Source organism: Tympanuchus pallidicinctus, unplaced genomic scaffold, assembly GCF_026119805.1.
Source record: "Tympanuchus pallidicinctus isolate F22 unplaced genomic scaffold, pur_lepc_1.0 scaffold3, whole genome shotgun sequence".
In the NCBI taxonomy this organism is placed as follows: domain Eukaryota; kingdom Metazoa; phylum Chordata; class Aves; order Galliformes; family Phasianidae; genus Tympanuchus; species Tympanuchus pallidicinctus.
The window spans coordinates 98,308,298-98,331,637 of NW_026294747.1; the positions used below are offsets into that span (position 1 = coordinate 98,308,298).

The following is a 23,340-nucleotide window of genomic DNA, read 5'->3' on the forward strand; positions in this document are numbered from 1 at the left end:
CAAAATAAAAATAGCGAATTATTCCTGAAATTGTTTTTATTAATTTTGTAATCTCTCCCACCTTCAAGGGGCACTGGAATTCAAATAGGTTCAAGCCATTTCTGCCGAGAAGCAGGGAACACTCAACTCATCATTCTGCTATTTTTGAAGTACCTATTCAAAACATTCATTTGTTTGAAGAGAAAAATTCAGACCCCACTTCTAAAGAGAAGGAATTAATATTAATCTTCACATGACGATACCTTCCAGATTTGTTAAAGAACTTGCAAAACTGACTGCTAACATATACACGAAGCTTTCTAGTAACAGCCATTAAATACTGATCTGCATATCACACAGGTATTTATTAATGAATGGTCAACTTTTCAATAACCATCTACTGACAGCATCCAAATGCACTTCATGAATTTCCCATGAATTGGACAATGTTCATTTAAAAATAAAGAAGCCCAACTGACTAAAAGAACTCTGTTCCAGATAGCAAGGAATTACAATTTGCTGCTTTCATTCAGAAATACCTGAACATAAACACAGATTACAGCAGTCAGTCTGTCATCCAGATAATTCTGTTCCTCACCTACATCACTTAAAACAGTCATTACTTCTCCCTCTTAATTATTTACCTTCGAATTACCTTCCTTGTGATGTTTGGCACAGGATCGAAGCTGATTGATCCAGTATTGTTTCTCCTTTGCATCAGCAGCTAGAACAGAAGCAAGAGAATGCAAGGGATCACACGAGAACTCTTTTTTGGGATAACAGAAGATGAAGGGAGGAGGAGACAAGAGGGAATGGAAAAGGAAGAAAGAAAGAGGGAGGTTATTTACTCGTTGGGACTGTACATTCTAGTTTACTCTAATTTAAGTAAGTGCAATTTCTGAAGCACAACATGTAAATCTCAATTTAAGATGCTGTGGGCAGCTGGAAGCAATAAGCTTATGACACTTCTTCATGGTTATCACTATCAGTTGTTCACAGAATCACAAGGTTGGAAACGACCTGCAGGATCATCTAGTCCAACCACCCTCCCATTCCTATTAGTACCACAGGCTACTAAACCGTATGTTGTAGCTCCTTATCCAGTGCCTCTTGAACACTGCTAGGGACAGCAACTCCACCACCTCCCTGGGCAGCCATTCCAGTGCCTGATCACCCTCTGAGAGAAAAAGTTTCTCCTGATGTCCAACCTAAACCTCCTCTGGTACAACTTCTGGCCGTTTCCTCGGGTCCTACTATTAGCCTGGGAGAAGAGGCCAGACCCTTTTGCACCACAACCTCCCTTCAGGAAGTTGTAAAGTGCAATAAGGTCTCATTGTTATTTGTCTCATGTTGATTTGAGACACTCCTTACCAGTTTCAGACATTTTTAAAAGCAGAAGTACCTCAAGATGGCTTTAATCATCGCTGTCCATGAAGGACAAAGGCCATATCTCAGCATTTAAATATGTGAAAACTCTACATCCAGGCCCGTCAACCAGACAAGTTACACATTCTGCAGACACTTCAGGTCTTCTTCAGTACAGTTCAACTGAATCTCTCTTTGCACCTGTATTTTGCTGGCATGCCTATTAAAGATACAACATCCCCTGACCATCCTTGAAAAATCTAAAATTTAAAAATTGAGAATCTTAATAGTATTGCACTGGCATTCTTCCTTCTTCAACCCTTTAGCAGATTCATTATTACATGTTGTTGTCATGACGGTGGCAGTGGAGATTAGAAATTAAATGCCATGATGTGGACAGCACATAAGGTATCTCCCACAGACAATATGCATTTTAAACTCACACGTACTTAACTCCACATTACTATTCCATTGTGTTTTATAGTGTAGCACACAAGAATACAGCTGTACAACCACTACCTTCTGCCAGTACAGGGAAGAGATAAATGAGAGGAGATGCAGAAGCAAGAAAGGAAGAACACCACAGCTGGTACTTTAAGCAGCACTGTACCTCTCAGCTTAAATATCTCTCCGTTAGCTGAGTAGACCACCAACATGTGTGGTACTTCATCGCTGGGTGATATTATGGCTCCAGCTAAAGACAAGGCTCCTCGAGGCTTCTGGGTTTTACTTTGTTCATTCACAAAATACTGCAGAATTCCCGTCTCGAAGTCCAGCACAAAGTACCTGTTCAAAGAAATACAATGTTTCTGTGAAAGGGTTTTTCAAGCAGTTACTTAGAGGAAAGTGGATCTTTAAAATAAAAAAAAAAAAAGATTATAAACAAACAAGGCTAAGCCAATCTCGGTAAATCAATTTTATAAGGTAATTATTTTGACTAGTAGTTTAGGGTGTTTTTTCTTAAGGACATTTGGTTCTTTTGCACAGGTTTCTTCCAGATTAACAGTGAGGTTCACACAAGTCACAAAAGCAAGGAAAGAAGGCTTTAACTAAAGAGATGCACTGAAGATAGAGACAGCTTCTTCTCCGTTGGTTGCTTTTTTCCCTTTGCATTTACAACCTCTATATATGCTAATTCCCTGCAACTAGTCTTCTGAAAAGGAGCAGCTCTTTTTGCAGAAGGATGAGCACAATTAATGTTATGATATTTTCACTTCTGTGATTGTATTTCACGCGCAGTTGTTCTGAGTTTAGTTCTGAAAGTCAAGCAAAGGAAATTGAACATTCAGTTCCCATTAAGCACTGGGTAGGTAGGAAGTACCAGTAGCTATCTTCAACAATACAGCTAAGATGTGAGAGCAAAAAATAATAATAATAATAAGCAAACAGAAGGTACTGTGTTTGATGATCATCTAATTTCCAAATTAGCTATTCATAGAATGTTTTTTGCAGGATTCTGAGAAAAGCCCTGCGAGGTTGAAACACAAAACAAATGCTTCATGTAATAAAAATAATACATTTAAAAACAAACAAGTGCAAAAATCAGAGTCCTTACTCATATCTAAAGTCATTAAGCAAAACATCTACTGTTTGTATGGTGTGAAAAACTGTGCTCCATCACAGCTGTTTTGGAAAGGGAAGGAGCAATAGCCTCCTGCTGAAGAGTAAACAACCAACATTATTCTACTTTAGTCTTCACTCGTTCATCTTCAACTGGCCCCAGCCATTCTACGATAAACTGAACTGCAAGGACTGTAAGACCATACAAATGAAATTAATTGTGCAGTTCAAGTGAGTCACAAACATTATTTTAAATATAGCCATCTTTCACAACAGCACATATCTTAAATAGCTTTCTCCTGTAGGAATCACACGTATAATCAAACAAAACAACAATTTAACTCTTTGCCAAGAGGGGACAGAAAACCTCTTAGCTCACATGAAGGATTCCCAACAGTGAATATGATGCAAATATGACCTACATGCTTTCCTCCACAAAAAAATAAAAGTTAAAAAATTTCCAAAAAACCAGCCCTAACAAATTGACTAATACCATTAACGTGGGCATTTGGAACACGTATTTGCTATTGTTCCTCCAGACAGGATTATCATACTTAAATATACAAATCTCTGTTCAGTATTTCAGAAACTCTTACTAATCAGACTTGCTATTTCACATACCCCAGATTTGCTCAGGTTATTACTTTATTCTGAAAGAGTCATTTTGTTTTAGCCCTTTTTTTTCAATATTTCCATATTAAGAACACCTTTAAGCTTTTCCATCACATAACATTTGTTTTCATAGCCTACTGAGGTTCCTGTTGTTCTTTCCTGCTTCTATTTTTCCAGCTAAATAAGTTTGAGTATAATAAGCAACTACTGCCTAAGATCATCAGAGCTTCAGACATTTTGCTTGGGCAAGCATCCTTTGCCACCTTTACACACAACTCTACTCCCTCTGCCTCCAAAACAGAACAAAGATCACCTTTGCTTTAAATTATCCATAGGTAAACAATCCTTGCTTCAAATAATCTTAAGCTAGTGCATCATTAACCCTCACACTTCCGCCCTGACTCCATCTCCCATAAGTATCTCCACAACCCTTCCCTCACTAAACAAGTGGAAACCCTTTCTTTGTAATCATGAATCATCTTTCCACCTATCCTCTACAGAGTTTATCTTCACAGCATAAAAAAGAGGAGAGCAATGGCAAACTGAATGTCAACCACCATCATGTTTTCAACAGCAGTGCTAAAAATAAGGGAGCTCTAAACAGAAATTGCCAACATTTGAAGATTAACTTACTGCCATCTATTACACCAATCTATAATCTCCATGTTTTGCTTGACTTTTAAATGATTTTACAATACTGCTTCCTCTCTTACAAAGCATTTTTCCCTTCTTCTGATTGCTCTGTAGGGAGAGATGATGCACTTAATGGTAAAAATAGCAGAACTGAAAAACATCTGATCAAAATTCTGACTGCACATTTCATAGCGTGGTTTCACTTACTCTCAGTTTTCCTTGTCCACTTTAGAAATATTTGTTACATATTCAAAGGGATAAAGCAGACAGAAGTGAAGCTATGCCCCTGAGAAAATGATATGGTCGCTTGACCCTTCTGCAAGCGTTTCCCTCTATCCAACTGATAAGTTCTCAGTTTTCTATCTATTTAGATTTAGCAAACAAGTCATTCTGAGCCTGTGACATCCACATGATAACTGCCCCACTTCACTCCTGTTATCAGGCCATCTTTTATCAACTACATCACATGCAGTAAAGCACTGCATCTTCACAGCTTAGAAAAAAGCAACAACTGCATTTAAAAAAAAAAAATCGCTCCTTCTCCTACCAAGGAAAAAAGATCCTTTGAGTCTATTAGAACAGAGTCTATTAAATTACATCTAGCAAGAGCACTTCAGTTGAAAAATCTTCACATATTAGACCAGCAAAACACCCCCAGAATGAACATAAGCTCCACAAAGACACGCTTTGCATTGCATAAAGCTACCCCACAGAAGGAAACCAGCCATTCACGTACCAGGTACCTTCACAGCACCATGACATCCTGCAGAAATAACTTTTGAAATTCCACATATGCAGAGATGATGGCATCCTTCCATATGCTTGTCATCATAGCCATAGCATCAGTGTTAATTTGACATTCTAGTCAAGCATAACCTATTTTATATATAGTCTCAGAAAAACAGAACATTACCACTGGCCTCATCCCTTCCATTTTTTAGAATCGTTGCTTGTAAAAGCATGCAGAACATTTTCAGTACAATTTGAACAGTAATACTAAATGGAAAGAAGATTCAATTTTCATAAGCCTTCACACTGCTCTCTTCAAGTACTCTGCCTTCTTTTGTCATCCCAGATGAATCAGTTTTTATGCCTGACAACTTTGAAAGCCAGAAAAGCAAAGAGAATTATCTATGGAAAGAAGAGTTCTAACTACTCAGCAAAAACTGCTCAGGTCAACAAAATAGCTTTCCTCAGATTTTGAAGAGGCCAAAAATCAGTAACTTTTCATAGTCATCCATTCTAACTGTGACCTTGTTCAAGTTGAACAGAAAAGTATTTGATTCATGACTCCCCTTCCCACCTTTGTCACAGCAGTATCCCAGAGAGAAAAAAAAAGAGGGAGCTGCACAGATATCTATAAGACATCTATAGCCTCACAACAGAGGCAGGTGGATAACACTTTCAAAAACATTAAAGTGATAAAAAGGAGCTAGGAGAAGGAATGAGGGATAAATGTTCAATCAAGCAACATAAGACTTCAGGGGGAAAAAAAAAATAGAAGAAACAGAAACAGCCTCCAAAAACATTTTCTTATGTCACAAAACAAATAATCCAGATGAGACTATCAGAAAAACACAGGAGAAATGGAGACCAGATTCTTTCATTAACTGAGGATGGAAAAGCAATATATATAAAGCAAGAGAGAAGTAATGATGCTGCATGTCCCATTTTAGAAGCTTGATGTAACTGTAATCAAAAGAAGAAGGGTATCTGGTAACTTGAGTTCCACAAGTCATTTGTTCTTCACACCAGGGAAATAACAGCATTAACTTCCCTAGAACTGATTAATCTTGTCATCTTTTCCTCTGTTACTTTACTGAGCTTGCTCATAGAGCACACAGTTACCCAGGACATCGCATTTCTGTAATTAATTTACAGATTACCGCCGATGAAAACTTCAATATACTCTTAAGAGAACAGACAGGCAGGAGGTAGCAGAGCTGAGTTATCAAATACCAGACATACAACAGCAAGAGTCATACAGAAGTTACAAAATAACTGTAACTGCCACACACTTCCAAAAGAACCCTTGGTATTTCTCTTACACTAAAACTGGGAAAAAAAAAATGTTATTTAATTAATATTCATTAAAAGAGACCACCACTATTGTTCTAACCTCACAGCTGCTTAACTGTTCACATTCGATACAAACCGTTTGGAAAATACCAGCTTCCTGCTCCTCCGGCCCAGCCCCAGCTCAGCAGTCTCCATCAAGATCCTGAGATTCACCACGGATCTTCCTATTCCTCCCCCACTTCTTCAGGGCACTTGCCACGGACCTCCCTGCTCATGGGATTCACTCTTACATTTCCTCTTCATCCATGGAACACAACTCCACAAAATGAATTGGCCATATTTCTGACATTTACTCTGGAATTTCTTTCAACTTCAGCAGCTGAGCTCCCTGTGTTTGCTCAGCACAGAGCAGAGGAGCTGAGGGGAGGCATCACGGCGGCTGCAGCTGCTCACGGGGAGCGGAAGGGCAGCGCTGAGCTCTGCTCTGTGTGACGGACACGAGAGAGCTGTGCCAGGGGAGTCAGGTTGGGAGTTAGGGACAGGGTCTGTGCCAGAGGGCGGTGGGCATGGAGCAGCCTGCCAAGGGCTGTGGGCGCTGAGTGCCGGAGCTCAAGGTGCATTTGGACGGTGCTCTCAGACACTGGGCTTGGGTGCTGCTGTGTGGAGCCAGGATTGGACTCCCAGGATATTCTGTGATTCTTTGCTTATCACCCAGAAGTACAGTGTCAAACAAGTGGAAGATATAGCTTGTTCTACTGTCCGCTAGTTACAGCAGAGTATTTTCAAATATTTAATTCTCATTGTCCATAAATACCTAACAACTGAGTCCATCAGATGCATTACCAACTGATATCAATTACAAGGTAAAACATTCAGCAACACTCAGCAATCAAGAACTGTATTTCTGCTTTAGCAAAAACAAAAACAAAAAAAAGACTGTCAGTTTTTTTTAAATGTAACTCGTGCATTTGTTAAAAAGGCCTGATGACAACACAATTTCTATTTTACTTGTATTTCAAAACCGTTCCTCTCCACCTAAATCCCAAGCCTCATGAATTTTGTAACTACCTATCCTGACACTCATCATTCAGATCCATTCCTAACCCCTCTATCCATCCACCTTGACAGCCATTTCATCAATAAAATGAAAGTCAAGCAGTGCAAGCATTACACACTAGGAAGCACAACTCAGTTGCTTTCTAAATTTGTGGAGCTGAAAAAAAGAGACTCAAACACTGTACAAAACAACTATTTCAATTGGATTTCACATTTACTGTTAAGTGTATTTTTATAGCAAACTATGGAAAGCTTACTTTTGCTTCCCCATTCAAGAAGAATTTAACAAATAGCAGTAGTTTTGGTTTAGGGAGCAATAAAATGCTTGTGGTATATTAGAACAAAAATGGTCTACCATCTGAACCTGTCAGAACAACAGCTACAGCACTTTCTGCAAAAAAACAAAACCAAACCCACTCTCTTATATTGCCAATATACTTCTCATACTGCCCCAGTTTGAGAGGATCTGAAAACATCTAAAACTATCAGAAGAACAACATAAACATTCCCCATATGATTTATTTACATCACAGGTTTTCAAGAAATATCACACATTTCCACTTAAATGACAAATTTTAGTATTCTCATATCGAAATACTTTTTTTCTTTTAATTTAAAAAAAAAAAAAAAAATCAAAACAGCTATAGGCATTTTAACTTTCAGTTTCACACCCATAACATGGCACATTGCCCACTGAAGCTGACACTGAATAGAAATCTCAACTCACACAAAGGTGTGCCCCCAGCAGAAAAACACCTCTTATTATAGCTACAATCTTTGCTCTGCTCTGAACACATCCAACTGTTTGAAAATAAGTTTTCATTAGTCTGTAATGCCAGGAAGTTCTCTAGGCAGGACTGCTAGTTCTCCTTTCAGTCCACTGCAATTCACCTCCAACAACTACCAACCAGCTGCATGTCCTTCACTGTTTCCATAACCTTCAAGAAGATGGCATTTTCGAAAATAATCAAACTATTCTATAATTCCTTTTTCAATGTATGTAAGAATCGCTTGACAAAGTAAATGACTGCATCCAAGGAAAGTTTATGGTTCTAATAACTGGAAAAGAAGTCATACAGAAATATTTCATTTTAGGAAACTGTCTTGTTAGGCCACCTTGGAGATACGTATGCAACTAATTAACTGTTGTTGGGCTTTCCCCCCCTCTTTTACTTGAGCCATAAGATTAATGAAATTGTTCATGTCAATAAAGAAGCCTGGCATACAGTTTTGACAATTAAGGACTTTGCTGGTGAAAGTCATCTCTGAAGACATCATTGGTTGGAGAGCACGCTTACATTTTGGTTACCTTTTAACATCCTTTATTGAGGTTCTTCAATTTCTCATTTTTTTTTAAGTAAGAAAAAATCAAACCTGCAGTATTCTTTAGAAACTTTACTGACTTTGAGCAACTCAGAATGAAAACTTGATTTTTAAAAACAGTTCTACTAATCAAGTTGAACTGCAACTGGGAACTTTGGGAAGCATTACACATCTAAAACAGAGATAAGAAGTAGAATTATTACTCACAGTTAATAGATGACTTGCTTCTGATTATCACGCTCTCCTTGATTTTAACCACAGATCCACAAAATCTCAAGAGAAATCTCTACTGCTTTCCCAAGTCCCGGTCAATTTCTACATATCTAAGTGAGTACACGTCATGAACAGAAATGTCACTTCTCATCTGAAGAAGCTACATTTGCTTCATAAGTTCAGTTTTTGCTTCCTCAGCCAATTGCCTTCCCCTGCTCGACAGTCTGAAATTCTATAGACAGCAACAGACTATGGTCACCTGCCCTTTTGTAGAAGGAGAAGACAGTAAAAATAAAGTAATACTACATAGTTCTCTAATTTCAAATGGACTTGCTTAGAGGTTGCTTTTTAGGGCTGTGAAGAAAATATAGCCTTAATGATAATGCATCTATTTTTCACTCATCAGGCTTGGAATTCATACCAATTACGAAAAAGAACATTAATTGTCTGTCCATGCTTCAGCACATCCAACACCACCACACTGAGGGACAGCAATTTATAGCAAACAGATAAACAAAAGGTACACAATTGAGATTGATACCATAAGCAGCACTTAGAGCTTACACTCCAGTGAACTGGCTGGCTGCCCAATGCTATTTGTGACATTTAACAATCCTTCCTATCTTCCTTTTTTTTTTTTTTTCCTTTTTTTTTTTCTTTTTAAATTTGTTCTAAATTTGCTACTACTTAATTCAGCAGACTTCATTTCTGTATTGCAGATCACAGAGAAAAGGCTAACAGTGACATAACTGGGGGGAATAAACAGGTCAGTGCAATCTTAATTACAACAGTATTATTATTGAGTTCAACTCACATCACAGATGAAACACAGAGTTTGCAGATAGAAAAATAAATTTTCATTTACAAGGAAAACAACTTTGACACAAAACAAGAACAGAGCAACTCCATGTTACTTCTAATAACTGGACTACAGCCAAAAGGGAATTGGGCTTGAAAACACTGGAAATATCCAAATAATTTATCAGAACAGCATCTCTGATAAAAGCAGATTTTATTCACAACTGCAGTGGCGGGCATCCTGCAAATAGCTGCACATGCACTTCTTCAGGTTCACAAATCTTCCCAACACTTAACTAAACATATGGATACCTGCTAAACATACATAGCTGCTATCTACACATGCTTATTGCTAATTGCTTAACTTCTCCTCCTCAAGTTTTCTATCACTCAGGTCTTGCCTGTCCAGCACCAAAAATTAGTAGTCATTCTACATAACAAGCCTGCTGATATCCTTCTAAGTCACTAAGTCAGCTTGTGTCACTAAGGAGTGGGACCTCTAACTCGTCTTCAACTCGAGGCTCAGATATTCCAGATGGCTGGACAGAAAGAGCTGCAGTCTTTGTCCCTATAAATTACTCCATCTATCTAATCCCTGTGACCACAAGTTACTTCACCTATCTGCTGAGCATGCAAAGACTATCAGAGATCCCTGATGAGGTAAAAAGACTCTCCTGAAAAGAACTACTAGGAAAATGTTTATCTTGTCAGTAGGCAGCCATCAGAAATCAAGTTCTTTACTTTCTCTGTTTTCCAAAAACCCAGTGGGTTTAATATTGTTTAGATTTTGCACACCAAGAGGATGCAAAGAAAATACAATGCATGTACTCTGCTTAGTCAAAGAATATTCTCACAGCAAAGTGCCACAAGAGTACTCAAACTAACTTCTTCGGAGAGCCTATGATCAATCAAGGTGAGACATAAAGAAAGAAATCAACTCATTTGCTTTCATCATACAATAAATCACGCATACAAAAAAAACCCTAAAAATTGAGGGAACCATATATCACTACAAAGTCTTAAGCATCTCCAGATGCAACACAATCAATAGAACTTGATAGGTTTGGTGTTTACACTTCACATTAAAAATTGCATTGTGTCTAACAAACTCCTTTTCCACAAAGTACTTCCAAATTCAGTACGAAATAAGCGGTTTCACACACCAAAAATACATCTCTCCAACAAGACAAATACCGGATTGTGGAAAGCTGAAATTTTGAACTAGAAGGCTCTATTATGTCCATTAAACATACTATAAATGACCTTAAAACCTAAGAATCTCAGAGGCTCATTTGAGTGAAAGTAATAAGATGACACTGAATGTAGCCAGTGAACACAGCTGCTCCAATTGACAAGTCTAAGTCTGACTGATGCTATTATGCCATATTCCTTCAGTAGTATCTACACAGAGATGTGCACACAGGGAATGCATTTTCTGTACAATCACATATGATGACAGATCAATAATGAAGTTAAACTTGACCAGGAGCCAATACATTACAGAGATTTCTGACAACTACTTGCCATATTTTGTGGGATTCTTCATAGATTGAAAGAGAAGACATGACATTACCTTGTTGGGTTTTTTTTGGTGTTTGCTATTATAACATCCAAAAATCAATGAAAAATAATCGTTTGATAACTTGGTTTTCCTACGACTGGGAGAGTAGCAAATTCAGACATCTTGTATCTCATCTCCACAACGCCCGATGGAAGTCTGAAATTGTTGGGTTTTTATCAGCATGATCATGCAGCAAAGTTTAAAGAAAACCACATCCCACAGACATGTGTCAGACAGTCAGGTCTACATCACAATTTTATCTCAAGCCACTCAGTATCATCCATAATCTAAGTTCTCTGCTATTCGCTGCTAGTAAACTTCAGTGATGTCAAAAGATACAGCAGAAAAAGACTGCTGAAAACAAAGAACATCTATCCAACTGAAGTACCCACACGCCCTTCTTCACCTTTAGCTATTGGAGCCTGCCCTCTAAGTTATGTTAAGTGAGGCAGACACCATTACCAAAAGCACAGAAAATGCAGGAAGGAAGGAAGCAGTGAATATTTATCACAGGTGTCTACTACACAATACCTTCCAATTGTCCTATCCTAAACTGTCCTATCACTTCCCTTGTACTGCATGCCAATGATGAACCCAACCCATACTTGCAGAGGTAAATCTGGTTAATATTTCTCTAACCTGTATCTCCCAACTCTTCCTTTCTCTTCTGCGACAACCTGTAAGGACTAAGTCCAACTCAAACCTGCATTACTGTGACTAGTATTATGTCCTGCCTGGCGAAGGCACCTTCACCCATCTGCTGACTTTGAGACATCTTCATTACCAAAAATTACTGGTTTCAAGCAGAAAAGTACCTAAGCATAGGACAGCCACTGCGCGCCTGAGGTTTTATGTCAGATCTGATATTAGTTTGGATGTCACCTGGAGATGAAGTACTCTTGGGGACTGAAACATTAATAAACCGAATAACAAAGGCAGCGAGAGCGACCCTGAGCAGCAGCAAGAGCACTGAAACTGAGGAAGAGATGATTGCTGGCTGCCAAAGCCCAAACACCTCCACGTTGGAAGTCTGGAAAACTATTCAAGTAATCAAGACCACAAAATGGACTGCAAATAGAGCTAGCTCAAATAACAATACTCTGACTTCAATTAGAGTAGCTGTAGAGTAGTTCAGCTACTCTAAGTGCTACTTCTTTGTTCAATTTAACAGTGAGAGAACGGAAATTAGAAACACTGTTCAATCATAGCTTGAGCCAATTTCACAAAGAAAAGGAATCCGTTGTCTTAACTCAGAAGTTATTTGGCCTGCAATGTCTTAGAGTTAAAAGCCATGGAAATTGCCTGTGTAGCTGAAACATAATAGGTGAAATGTGCTACAGTGACAGCCTGTCACTTAAAACAGGTACAGCACAGTGGTTAGTCAGGGAACTTCAGGGAGTTGACCAGCATATAAAGAATGAAGAGTAAATACCAGTGCAAGTAAATTCTTCTTTACTGCTTTAAGGGATACTAGGGTCACTTTAAGAGAGCGTAAAAACCCTGAAATCAAGGAAAGTTAAATTTTATGCTATAAAAGCTGCTCTATTTTGTAGATAACACTTACAGGAAAAAATATCTACTAGAAAACAGGACTGTCTCTTACTTAGCTCTTCCCTCACATTTAAACACTCAATACAAGAAGTGAGAGGGGATTCACATAATCTCTTATTAAAAGCACCCAGAAGTTTTCATTAGAAAGATATTACTGAAAATTAATTAGAGCAGTCACTCATGTAATGGTTTATGGAGACAGGAACTTGGTTTTATCACAACCACTCTGCTGCCAACGAGCGATGGACAATTTATAGAGCAGAAGAAGATGACAATTAAGGAGCAGACAAGCAGAACAGTTTGGTCATTGGATTTGCCAGAAGCCTTCAGGAGATATACCTAAAACTAAGTAAACAGAAATCTGAAGACTCACACTGACGCTACAGTTGAGTATAAAACACTATTGCTTTGACTTCCACCCACAAACAAAAGCAAAACATACAGTCCCCTCACTGGACTGTATCTTCTAGGAACTAATAAATAAATTGGTGAAGATAGTTTTCTTTGTACAAGTTCTTACCAAAACTAGCTCATCAACAAGCATCTTGGACAACTTAAAGATGAGAACTAGTTGGTTACTCCTTCCTAGGCTTATTAGACAACTGATGGAGGGGAGGGGGAAGGGGGTCAACTGCCACCATAGGCCTGTGTTTTGACAATATATTGGTGTTATTCTTTGAAGTTATACAGAACATTGGACTTTGTCCTGCAGCTTCAACAAACTAAGCAAGCACTTACTGGTGACAGCAAAGATTTAACTGTTATCCTTGAAGCTGGAGTACTTTACAAGACAGATATTGACATTTAAGATATACTTACAATTTTTTCATCTTTTTTTTTTTTGTCAAGTTTATTTGTCACTTCCGTAAGTGGAATCCCATGGCCATGAGTGAGTGCAGTGAGGAATAAGTAAGAAGTTTACTTCCTTTAGGTGACAGCGTGTTTTTAATTCAGTTCAAAAAACCGTGTGAAACCGTATCATCTGAGGGCTGTTTTAGTGACATATTGTGTTGTTGTATTTAACAGCATGGATAAAACTGCAGAGAGAATTCTGATGTTTAGACTTTTCTGTATTTAACACTACTAAGAATCACAACTGATGGCACAATGGTCTGAGTATTTTCCTTCAGAGAGAGGAATAACACAATACTAGTTTCTCCCCATTCATTTCTACCTTATATTATCTATTTGACCTCTGGCTTACCATCTCTAATCCAAAAACCTATATATAACGAAAAATTAAACCTACAAGTGAAAGCACAAACCTAGTATATTCTGTATTTTCAACACCCTCAGGCACGCTGTGTAAAGCTCTGGTTAATGTCACTTCTGCTAAGCTTAAAAATGACCAGCAGGTAGAAAAAGTATCCTCTGGTTTTTTTGATGTATGAGAAACAGCTAGGATGTCATATGAACCTAGAGATATTAGCTCCAGCTTTCTCTAGTCTTCCTGAGAGAGCAATGTGACAGAAATACTACCAGAAGACAATAAATAAATTAATACAAAAATGTGTTCATGTAGAGCAAGCAGGAAAATACTCAAAGGTACACAGGAAGCTAAATCACCCCATACATTTTGAAAGTTTTCAGACAAACACCATTCGAAAACACCAAAAGTCACCTTTATTGCTGAGCACATGCAGGCTCCAAATCACAGGTGCCATTAATGTATTCCAGGCAGAAGAAGCTGTTATGTCTGCTCCCACTTCACTGCTGGAGATCATCGCCCCTGCAGAGTGAATAAACCTGTCCTCAGTGAAATTAAAATTGATGGACTCACGCTGGGTGACACTGTCTCTTGCACTGATCCGCTTTTCAAACATTGTTATTTGGAAGAAAGTAGGAGATATTTGTCTATGTGAGTTGCTTGTATAAGACTGCAAAGAAACAACATCTGCTGGAAGCCAAGGCCCTTCCAAAAGTTACACTTCATCACTTCATCTAATCTGCATGTGATGTATTCCCATGGAAGAAGACCAAAAAAAAAAAAAAAAAACAACCAACACAATCATCTTACAATCATCTTATAATTGTTTAGATTCTATGTGAATAATTCAAAACAAGTACACTGAAACTAAGAAAAAAAAAAAGTAGTCCTGGTATTTCTTAATACACAGAACTCCTTAATGATCAGTAAATTGGAAATATTAAATATCTAACGTTGATCTTTTAATCCAAGTTACTTATTTTTAAACAGAAATACGATATCTTGGACATTTATGCCACAGTCCACAGCAACTGTACATAAACGAACAACAATGTGCCTCCTAAATCTCAGATAATTGGGCAAAATAAAGTGAACCGCACTTAGAAAACTTAAGTGAAAAACAATCTTACTCTTGTTCCTCAAGGAAGGATTACAGAATGGCCTGGGTTGAAAAGGACCACAATGATCGTCTTCTTTCAACCCCCTGCTACGTGCAGGTCACCAACCAGCAGACCAGGCTGTCCAGAGCCACATCCAGCCTGGCCTTGAATGCCTCCAGGGATGGGGCATCCACAGCCTCCTCGGGCAACCTGTTCCAGTGCCTCACCACCTCTGTGGGAAAAACTTCTTCCTGATATCTAACATAAACCTCTCCTGTCTCAGTTCAAAATGATTCACCTTGTCTATCACTATCCCCTTTCATAAACAGTCATAAGAACTGAGGACCATCAGGACCATAAAGGACCACTTTAAAAGCCTAGTTCAACTGAAGAAACCCTCCTCTATTCATCGTTACATCAGAACTACCAGTCTGTCACCTTAGTTTTTCAATTCCTGTCTTTAGCCAACAGCAATACTGAGCACTGCATTCCAGCAGAATCTGTACAATAATAAATGTTGTTAGCTAAAGCAGAAGATGGCACATAATTTGCCAGGTCAGTCTTTGGGTAGGAGAGGAACTTCAGAGAATCACCAGTCTGATAGGACAGTGATCCATTGCCTCTGCCAGCTACTAGCATTACACGGAAACCACTGGCCTGTGCTTTCAGCTGTAGATCTCAAGCTCCGGTAACAGTACACAGCAGAACTCACTTCAGTTTGTCCTGCACACAGTGAAGCTCGCTTACTGCTACATTAGGAACCCTCAACTATTCCAGACTTCTGGAAATTCAGCTTCCATGCAACTGCATGCAACACCTTTCTCCCACACTGAAAACAGCCTCTTCCACACTAACAACCACTTTACTAATATGAATCTTTTATGACCAAAGAAAACAGATGAGAACAATTTTTACCACTCAGCATTAGCAGTCCTGCCAAGTCAGATTCCACTGTACTCAGTGCTACACCAATTTCAATTTTAAAGTCATGAAAACATGGCATTTTGCAGGGGCCTCCGACACTGCGTATGTTTCTGTCAAACCCCTTGTTATATCTTACTGAATTGGTCAAACCATATTTGCTGGGCAGCCAGCAAGTAGGTAATTTTCAATCAGATTTGACAAGAGTTAACACAGAAGCAATCGGGCTACTCTACAGAAGGCACAGGCTCACCAATAACTTTTTACAAGCACAACATGATTTCTGTTGTCATTCCTAGCATTACAGCCAAGCCAGTTATAACAAAGCAATTCAGGAATTTCTAATTTAATCCACCCTCCCACACAAATGAGTACCTTTGCCATAACTGATGTTATGAATGACTACTATCAAGCATTGTGAAAACAGAAGTTTAAATTCTTCACTGTTGCAATATGCTAGTGCTTTGATATGACAGAAATTTCCAAGAAAGCTTTAGGCACAGTCTTTTTACTCACTGGAACACTCCAAGAACACAGCTAGGACAATAAGCTTTTACACTGTCTCACCAAAACTATAGAAACTGCTTTCCATTAGCCTTAGCTTGACAGGAAGATGCAGGTACTTCCTTTCTCCCCCGAACACCCAGCAGTATGCATTCTCACTTCCAAAACAAATCATGTAGATAGCAAGATTCCCAAGATTACCATCTGGTTACCAGGAGCAGTTTCAGAGTTGAAGTGTTTAAAAGCCTTGTCTTGTAACTATTAGCAGCAGGTTGTTAATCTCCTGTTTCCAATATCGGACACCCTCATCACTTTAAGTATTGGCAGTGTATGTTGCAGATGCAAACAGCCAAACTCTAGTAAAAGAATCAGTGGGTGTATGACGAAATAAGGCAATGAGAGTGCCTTCTAGTAGGACACAAACCCTACAGAGCAATAGCAGGTAAAAAGGAAGGAAAAATTGCTCATCCCTGCCAATGGCCAGTGACAGCTCAAGAGCAGTGCAATCTGTATCCAGAGAGACACGACTCCCTCAGCTGCTAACCCTTACATGAGAGTGAGGATGGATGGATCCAGGCTCCACACCTTCCAGTCACTCAGGTGCACTGCTCGTCCCTGAGCTCCCTGGATTAGCCACGGCTTTTCACCTGGTGCTCAACCATCGGTTCAGGCTGTGACCTGGCAGTTCCACTGCAGTGGGTCAGAGCAGTTTCATTTGATTTGTACATTTCTCCCATTTCTGCTCTGCTTTTTGTAGTGGTGTTTCTTCCTTCTAGCTTCTGTCATCGTTTCTAATTATGACAAAAAACAATACTGTACTAAGTACTTGTTTATTTTACCACTTCTTTGTAGTTTTCTTCCATTTTCTTCCCAAATGGTACAAACTACTCACAAACACTCTCAGCAGATGCTGATCCTCAGCTGTTAGTTTCTCTTGCCTAGCACCCCAAACAGAAAAGATGTGATTCAGAACATACACTGTTATTCTCCCTCTCCTCAACAAAACAACTTGATTCTAAGATATTATAATTGGAGATGTTCAAGTGAAGAAAACAAAATTCTCTAATGGAACGCAAGTCTCAAATGAAAACAGAACCTACAAGTCATGCATTTAACAGCCATATCTAAGAAGTATTATTTTGCACACACATTATTTCTCACAAGAAAACACTGTAAAGAAGTAATACTTCTCGACTTAGAGAGCAAAAACTAACACATTTTCCTAGCAGTCATTTGATACTGAAAGGTCATTCCTGTTCTGCAGTGCCCTTTGGTACCCTGCTACCTCCCACCCATACATTTCTCCATACACCACATCCAGCACTGCACCTTCTTTGCTCAGAATGAAATGAAAAGCAATGGCAAGGAAATAATGTGATAGAAGGAGGAAAAAAAAAAAAAAAAAAAACACTAAATACACTTGGAGAAAAAGTCCTTAACAACAGACTAAAATTCTTGCAAATAACATTAAGGTATTCCTTAGATTCCTCTAGTAATCGATGCTTGCTATTAAAATTGCAATCACAAGCCTGCCTACCACAGAGTCCATGAAACCACAACAGAGAAGGGAATTTTGGGGAGGAAAAAAAAAAAGGACACAACATAACTTCTGCATCAAACACTGGGCAATAAACCAACTCCTAAGTTTAAATACTCTTTGAAACAGAACAGATTCATCAAAATTAGTTCAAGTAACTAAAGTATGACAATACTATTAGGGAAAAAAGAAGCAAGCAGAACAAGTGTAGATCATTACAGACAAGGCACAAAAGCAGAGCTCCAGTAGTTTCCAGATTTCCAGAACTTAGTTACAGTTCCATAATTTTTATAGTTTCCTTTTTAAAAGTGTGCAATTCAGTATTCCAATAACTAAATCCAGTTGAAGGAATGTAATGAAAGTCAAAACTCAACATATGAGTACAGTAGGCATTTTCAGTCTCTTAGACATCTGTTCTTGATGTCCTGACACCATCTCAAAAATACAATCTGTGAGAAACCGTACTGTATACTCTTCCTGTACCAGCTGCTTTCTCTATTATCACTGACAGTTCCATTTAAGCTGTCCAAGTCCCTTGGTTGAGATACCTATTCCACATCCCTAGCGTTCAATCTGTTCAGACATAAATTGTGAAAAATCCAGTCTTAAGCTCAAGGGGAATAAAATTACAAAAGGTTCCAAGCCATTGCCTAATCTCTGGAACCAACGGTCAGTCTGTCCAGTTCTATTAGAAAATGCAACATTTTTACAGCTGATCTCTTTACTTTCAAGGATTTTCTCCAATTCACTTCCTGGAACACCTACCAACCCTACACTCACTGCCACAGCATCAAATAAAAGATCAGATAAAGGGGAAAATATTGAGGACCCTTCAAACACTAGAAGGAGGACAGGTGGACTCGTGCCAGTTACCTGGTCCAACTTCATATCCCTTCAGACTTAACTGCCAACCCGGCAATCCAACAAAGGAAGGATCAAGACAAGATTCAGCACCTTTTCAACACTTTTTCCTCAAGACTTTAATTCTTCCATTTAAAAACTAGAAAAGACATGAACCCAAGCCATCAGGCTAACAGTTCTAAGCTGCTCCAGCACCTGCTTAGAAGGTCTTGCCATTTCCTATGACTCATCCTTCAGCACAGAACTCCTACCAGAACATCTGTGCCCAAGCAAGGCCCACCTGAGCCTCCTACCAACTTTCGCAGTCGTCTGCACCCTCTATTACAGCTCATGCATGACAGAGACAGTCCCAACAGACTTCACACACTGACAGTGTGGCACAGTCACAGTGTGAAAGGGGAACCTTCAGTTCTTCCTACGTTTGAACAATCCGCCAGCCTCCCAAAGCCTAGCAGAAATGCAGTACGTGTTACAGGCTTTCTTCTGAGCAATATTGGACACTTCGAGCCCCTGGGAAAGACAGGGCAGCTGAAGGAGACTGCCCAAAAACACCACCTGCTTACTGCCTGCAACTAATTCCTACATCTATATCCACATACATGTACATATATATCCAGAGTTTTGCTTTCAGATAGTGGCTGTTCTCTCACCTTCTTATGCTAAGTCTCAATTAGTACCTTACTTAAGAAAAGTGTAACGTTCTTTTCCCGGCATAATCACATTTTCCTACCAAAATATAACTGGGGATGTGAAGGGGGTTTGTAACTAGCAGTCCCCCAGCAAGTTATTTAATTATAGAAGAAATCTGAAGAGCTAAAAGTTTCTGGTATCCCAGTCTTTTCTTGTGTTATTTTTCTGATTTTCTATGATTGTTCTCAGGACATTCTGCACTGAGACCTGCCAAAACTAAGTAGCCCATGTATTAATTAAAAAATTTAATTTTTTTAAAAAAAAAGTAAGTAAAATCAAGAAAGTATTTACACAACTAATCCTGGTTTATTTTCATATTGGCTAGGTTTCAAGCTGACGTATTTTCAACACTCAGAAGCCAACCCCTTAAAAAGAACCTATCCAGAGAAAGACATTGACTGCACTGCATTACAACACTACAATCCAACAGAGTACAAAGCATATTCCATCCCATCAACAAATAATATAGCATAAATATAGCTGCCTTGAACCAGCTAAGCTTTATGGAGGCTTTATCACAGTTCACTGACTTTTCTGTCAGACCTTCATAGTTCAACCTTGTTTTGCAATGCCCTGTCCTCAGCAAGAGTCATTGCCAGAAGCCAGCAACTCCTCAGCATTATGTTTTTAGCTACGTACAGAACATCAAGGAATAAGAGACCTCAAGATGTAATAACTTTCCTGTAAACTGAAAGACTACTGTTTCAATTTGAAAACCACAGCATCTTACAATCAATGAGAGCCACTTTTGGAACTCAATTCTGCTGCAAAAGATAAACCTAAGCACATATCTAAACCTCTGACAATGATTTAAAAAGGAAAGGCTCTTTTATTAGGGATCTAGCACTTCTTCCTCTAATCTCAGTAGACAGTGCTTCATTTAAGGCTTGCCCAAATTCTACAAAGGACCTATGGTATTACCTGATAAAACAGACAATTTTGGGGATGGCTTTTGTTTTTTAAAAAACACCACAGTGTAAAATATGGGTTTGTTTTTGTTTTTTTAAAGAAAAAAGGATAACAGCTGTGCTACAACTTAGTTCTAGAAACTACTTTTACAGAGTAATGAATTGCAAAGCAGACAAGGATGCAACTTCACTGTCAGGTTTTTTTTTTCACTTGTATGTGTTGTAATGTGTCCCAAGCATTAATAACATTTCCAGCAAAGCAGTAAATTAGAACAGTTCATAACTCACTTTTATCTGAAACGTTCTTGTCTTCATCATCTAGGCCAGGGTTGTAATGCCAATACAAAACTGGTGCATACAAGAATTTGGCTCCTTTTTTTTTTTTTCCTGATAATTCTCTCATGTTCATCTAGCTATTGTAGCATGTGGACCAGCGTACATTACCCGTGTAATTTATATGGAAGAAACAGCCTGGTTTTAGCTGTTTTTAAACCCTGGAACACATCATAAGAGCTGAAGCACCACTTACAAAAGCAATAAACACAAAGATTTCAAAGGCAGTTTCCAGAAGCAGAAAGGCATTCGCTGATGCCAGGAAACAGCAGTCCTCATACCAGTTCTTTATTCCTCTCTCATTCCACATAGCATCGCTTACATAATTCATAAAGGTATATTCTCCACACTTCTTCCAGACACAAATTATTATGATATATTCTATATGATTACATGGACCACCAGACACTTTCAGGCAGACACACACCTTCTGAACACACCTGTTGGGGCAATAATTTGCACGCGAGTTAAAACCAGATATATTATTCCATCAAATTTGTTCTGTGTGATTACTACACTGCTTAAAGCAGCTGTTATTTTTCACTTTCAAGACGATAACTTATCATCTAGGTTCTCCAAATTGAACCTCATGAATATTGGCACTTCTCCCAACAGCAACGTTCATTTAAAATACTATTTCACCCACAGAACCTGTTGAACAAGTAATATTTATTCTATGCTCACACACAAGGGGCTGAGAACTCAGCTATGTTAACACGCCATTTTTGTGAGTTGCCTGTATTTTTTAAAACATATTTATTTATATGAAACTAAATAATGCAATGGACAATTGAAGGAGGTCCTGCTTCTGGATTTTTTGTGTTTCTCGGTTTCTCTCTTCCCTACAGTTTGTTTTTCTTTGCTTTAAAAAAAAAAAAAACAAAACACAAAAAAACAAACCTGTAATCACCAAATCCTCAGTCTTATGTACGCACAAAAATCCAGATACTCATTCTTTAATGAAAAACAAAGGAACAACACGCATGACCTTTAAAAGGCAAAATCATCACATATGCTTGAATTTACACATGAACAATACTGTGTTTAAAAGGGCAAAGATAAGCCTGGCACAGGACTATATATCCAGGTGGGCGCTGTCAGTAGCTTCCCCTGGCTGCAGTTCACATGCTATTAATGTGGAACAAACTCTGTCACAGAAGGTGGGAGAGGTAAGAAAGCAGAAAAATGTTGGCACTGCCCAGAGCGCTCTGCAAAGTAGAAAAGAATAATTTCTGCCTACTTCTTCTGTGTCGTTCTTACAAGTGGGATTAAAACTAAGAAATAGAGCAGATTTTCTCACACAGGCTTCCTCGACATCATTCTGAATATATATTACATGATTTGTAGACATTCTTTTTCATTAAAAAAAAAAAAAAATTGCTCAAGGTCTATCTCTGTACTGTCTTCAGTTTTGTATCTACTTCTTCATTCCTTCCTTTGTTTCCTCCTCTTCCATGGCTCCCTTTCCCTCCATCAACCCTCTTCCAGCAGCTTTTATTCCTTTCTAAGTTTCTCTCACCATTGCACACCTCATCTTTCTTCCCCTGTTCTACTGCCAAATTACCCTTTCCTTCCATTTGCTTAATAAAAATAAGATAAAAAGACTGACATGTAACCCAACAGTAACAAAATCCAAGCCTAATGACCAGGTAAGATTAAGTGTGCCCAAAGGAAGGGAAAAAAAATGGAAAGGGGAAGGGGAAGGGGAAGGGGAAGGGGAAGGGGAAGGGGAAGGGGAAGGGGAAGGGGAAGGGGAAGGGGAAGGGGAAGGGGAAGGGGAAGGGGAAGGGGAAGGGGAAGGGGAAGGGGAAGGGGAAGGGGAAGGGGAAGGGGAAGGGGAAGGGGAAGGGGAAGGGGAAGGGGAAGGGGAAGGGGAAGGGGAAGGGGAAGGGGAAGGGGAAGGGGAAGGGGAAGGGGAAGGGGAAGGGGAAGGGGAAGGGAAAGGGAAAGGGAAAGGGAAAGGGAAAGGGAAAGGGAAAGGGAAAGGGAAAGGGAAAGGGAAAGGGAAAGGGAAAGGGAAAGGGAAAGGGAAAGGGAAAGGGAAAGGGAAAGAAAAAAACCTACCCTATGGTGTGAAAGGCAAATCTTCCAACTGAGAGAGATTTTTTTCATTTTCAAGAACAAGAGCTTCTATAAAAAGCTTACTGTGATAAGGCACCAAAAGAAAAAAAACATACCTTCAGAAGAGGTTTTTGTGCCAGTGCAAAATGCCCAAATGCTTGCAGCAATGAGTACTTTTTGTTGCTCCATCCTGCCTACACCTAGGTAATGTAGGTAACTAGGTAACTCAGTAATGAGCCAATTCACTTTTTTCTTCCCCTAACCAGAGTAAAAGAAGCATGGAGACCCCAGTACAATTCTACTTCAGCAAGAGACATTAAATGCATTGAAAAACAGCTAAAGGATGTAGCCAGCCTCAAAATATAACACAGCAAGGATCTTCAAGTGAATGCATTTCTAATAGCATTCCTTGGCAATCTGGTCTTGGTTATAGTTTTTAGCAATGACCTAGATGAAAAAAATCTCCATAAAGATTGCTGATAACATGAAAATAAGCTATCCTCAGCAAATAGCACGTATTCTAGTAACGTCAAAATAAAAATCATACA

The 23,340-nt window shown here is 38.9% G+C and overlaps 1 protein-coding gene across 1 annotated transcript in view; it reads right to left on the reverse strand.

The window, feature by feature from the left end:
* Window positions 1–23,340, reverse strand: part of OSBPL10 (oxysterol binding protein like 10) — a 99,285-nt gene that overhangs the window by 67,776 nt on the left and 8,169 nt on the right. Inside the window, exons 2-3 of the mRNA XM_052695892.1 lie at window positions 1,955–2,130; window positions 624–703 (exon numbers count right to left, since the gene is read on the reverse strand). Of these exons, the coding sequence (XP_052551852.1) occupies window positions 624–703; window positions 1,955–2,130 (256 nt within the window). The remainder of the gene's footprint in view (window positions 1–623; window positions 704–1,954; window positions 2,131–23,340) is intronic.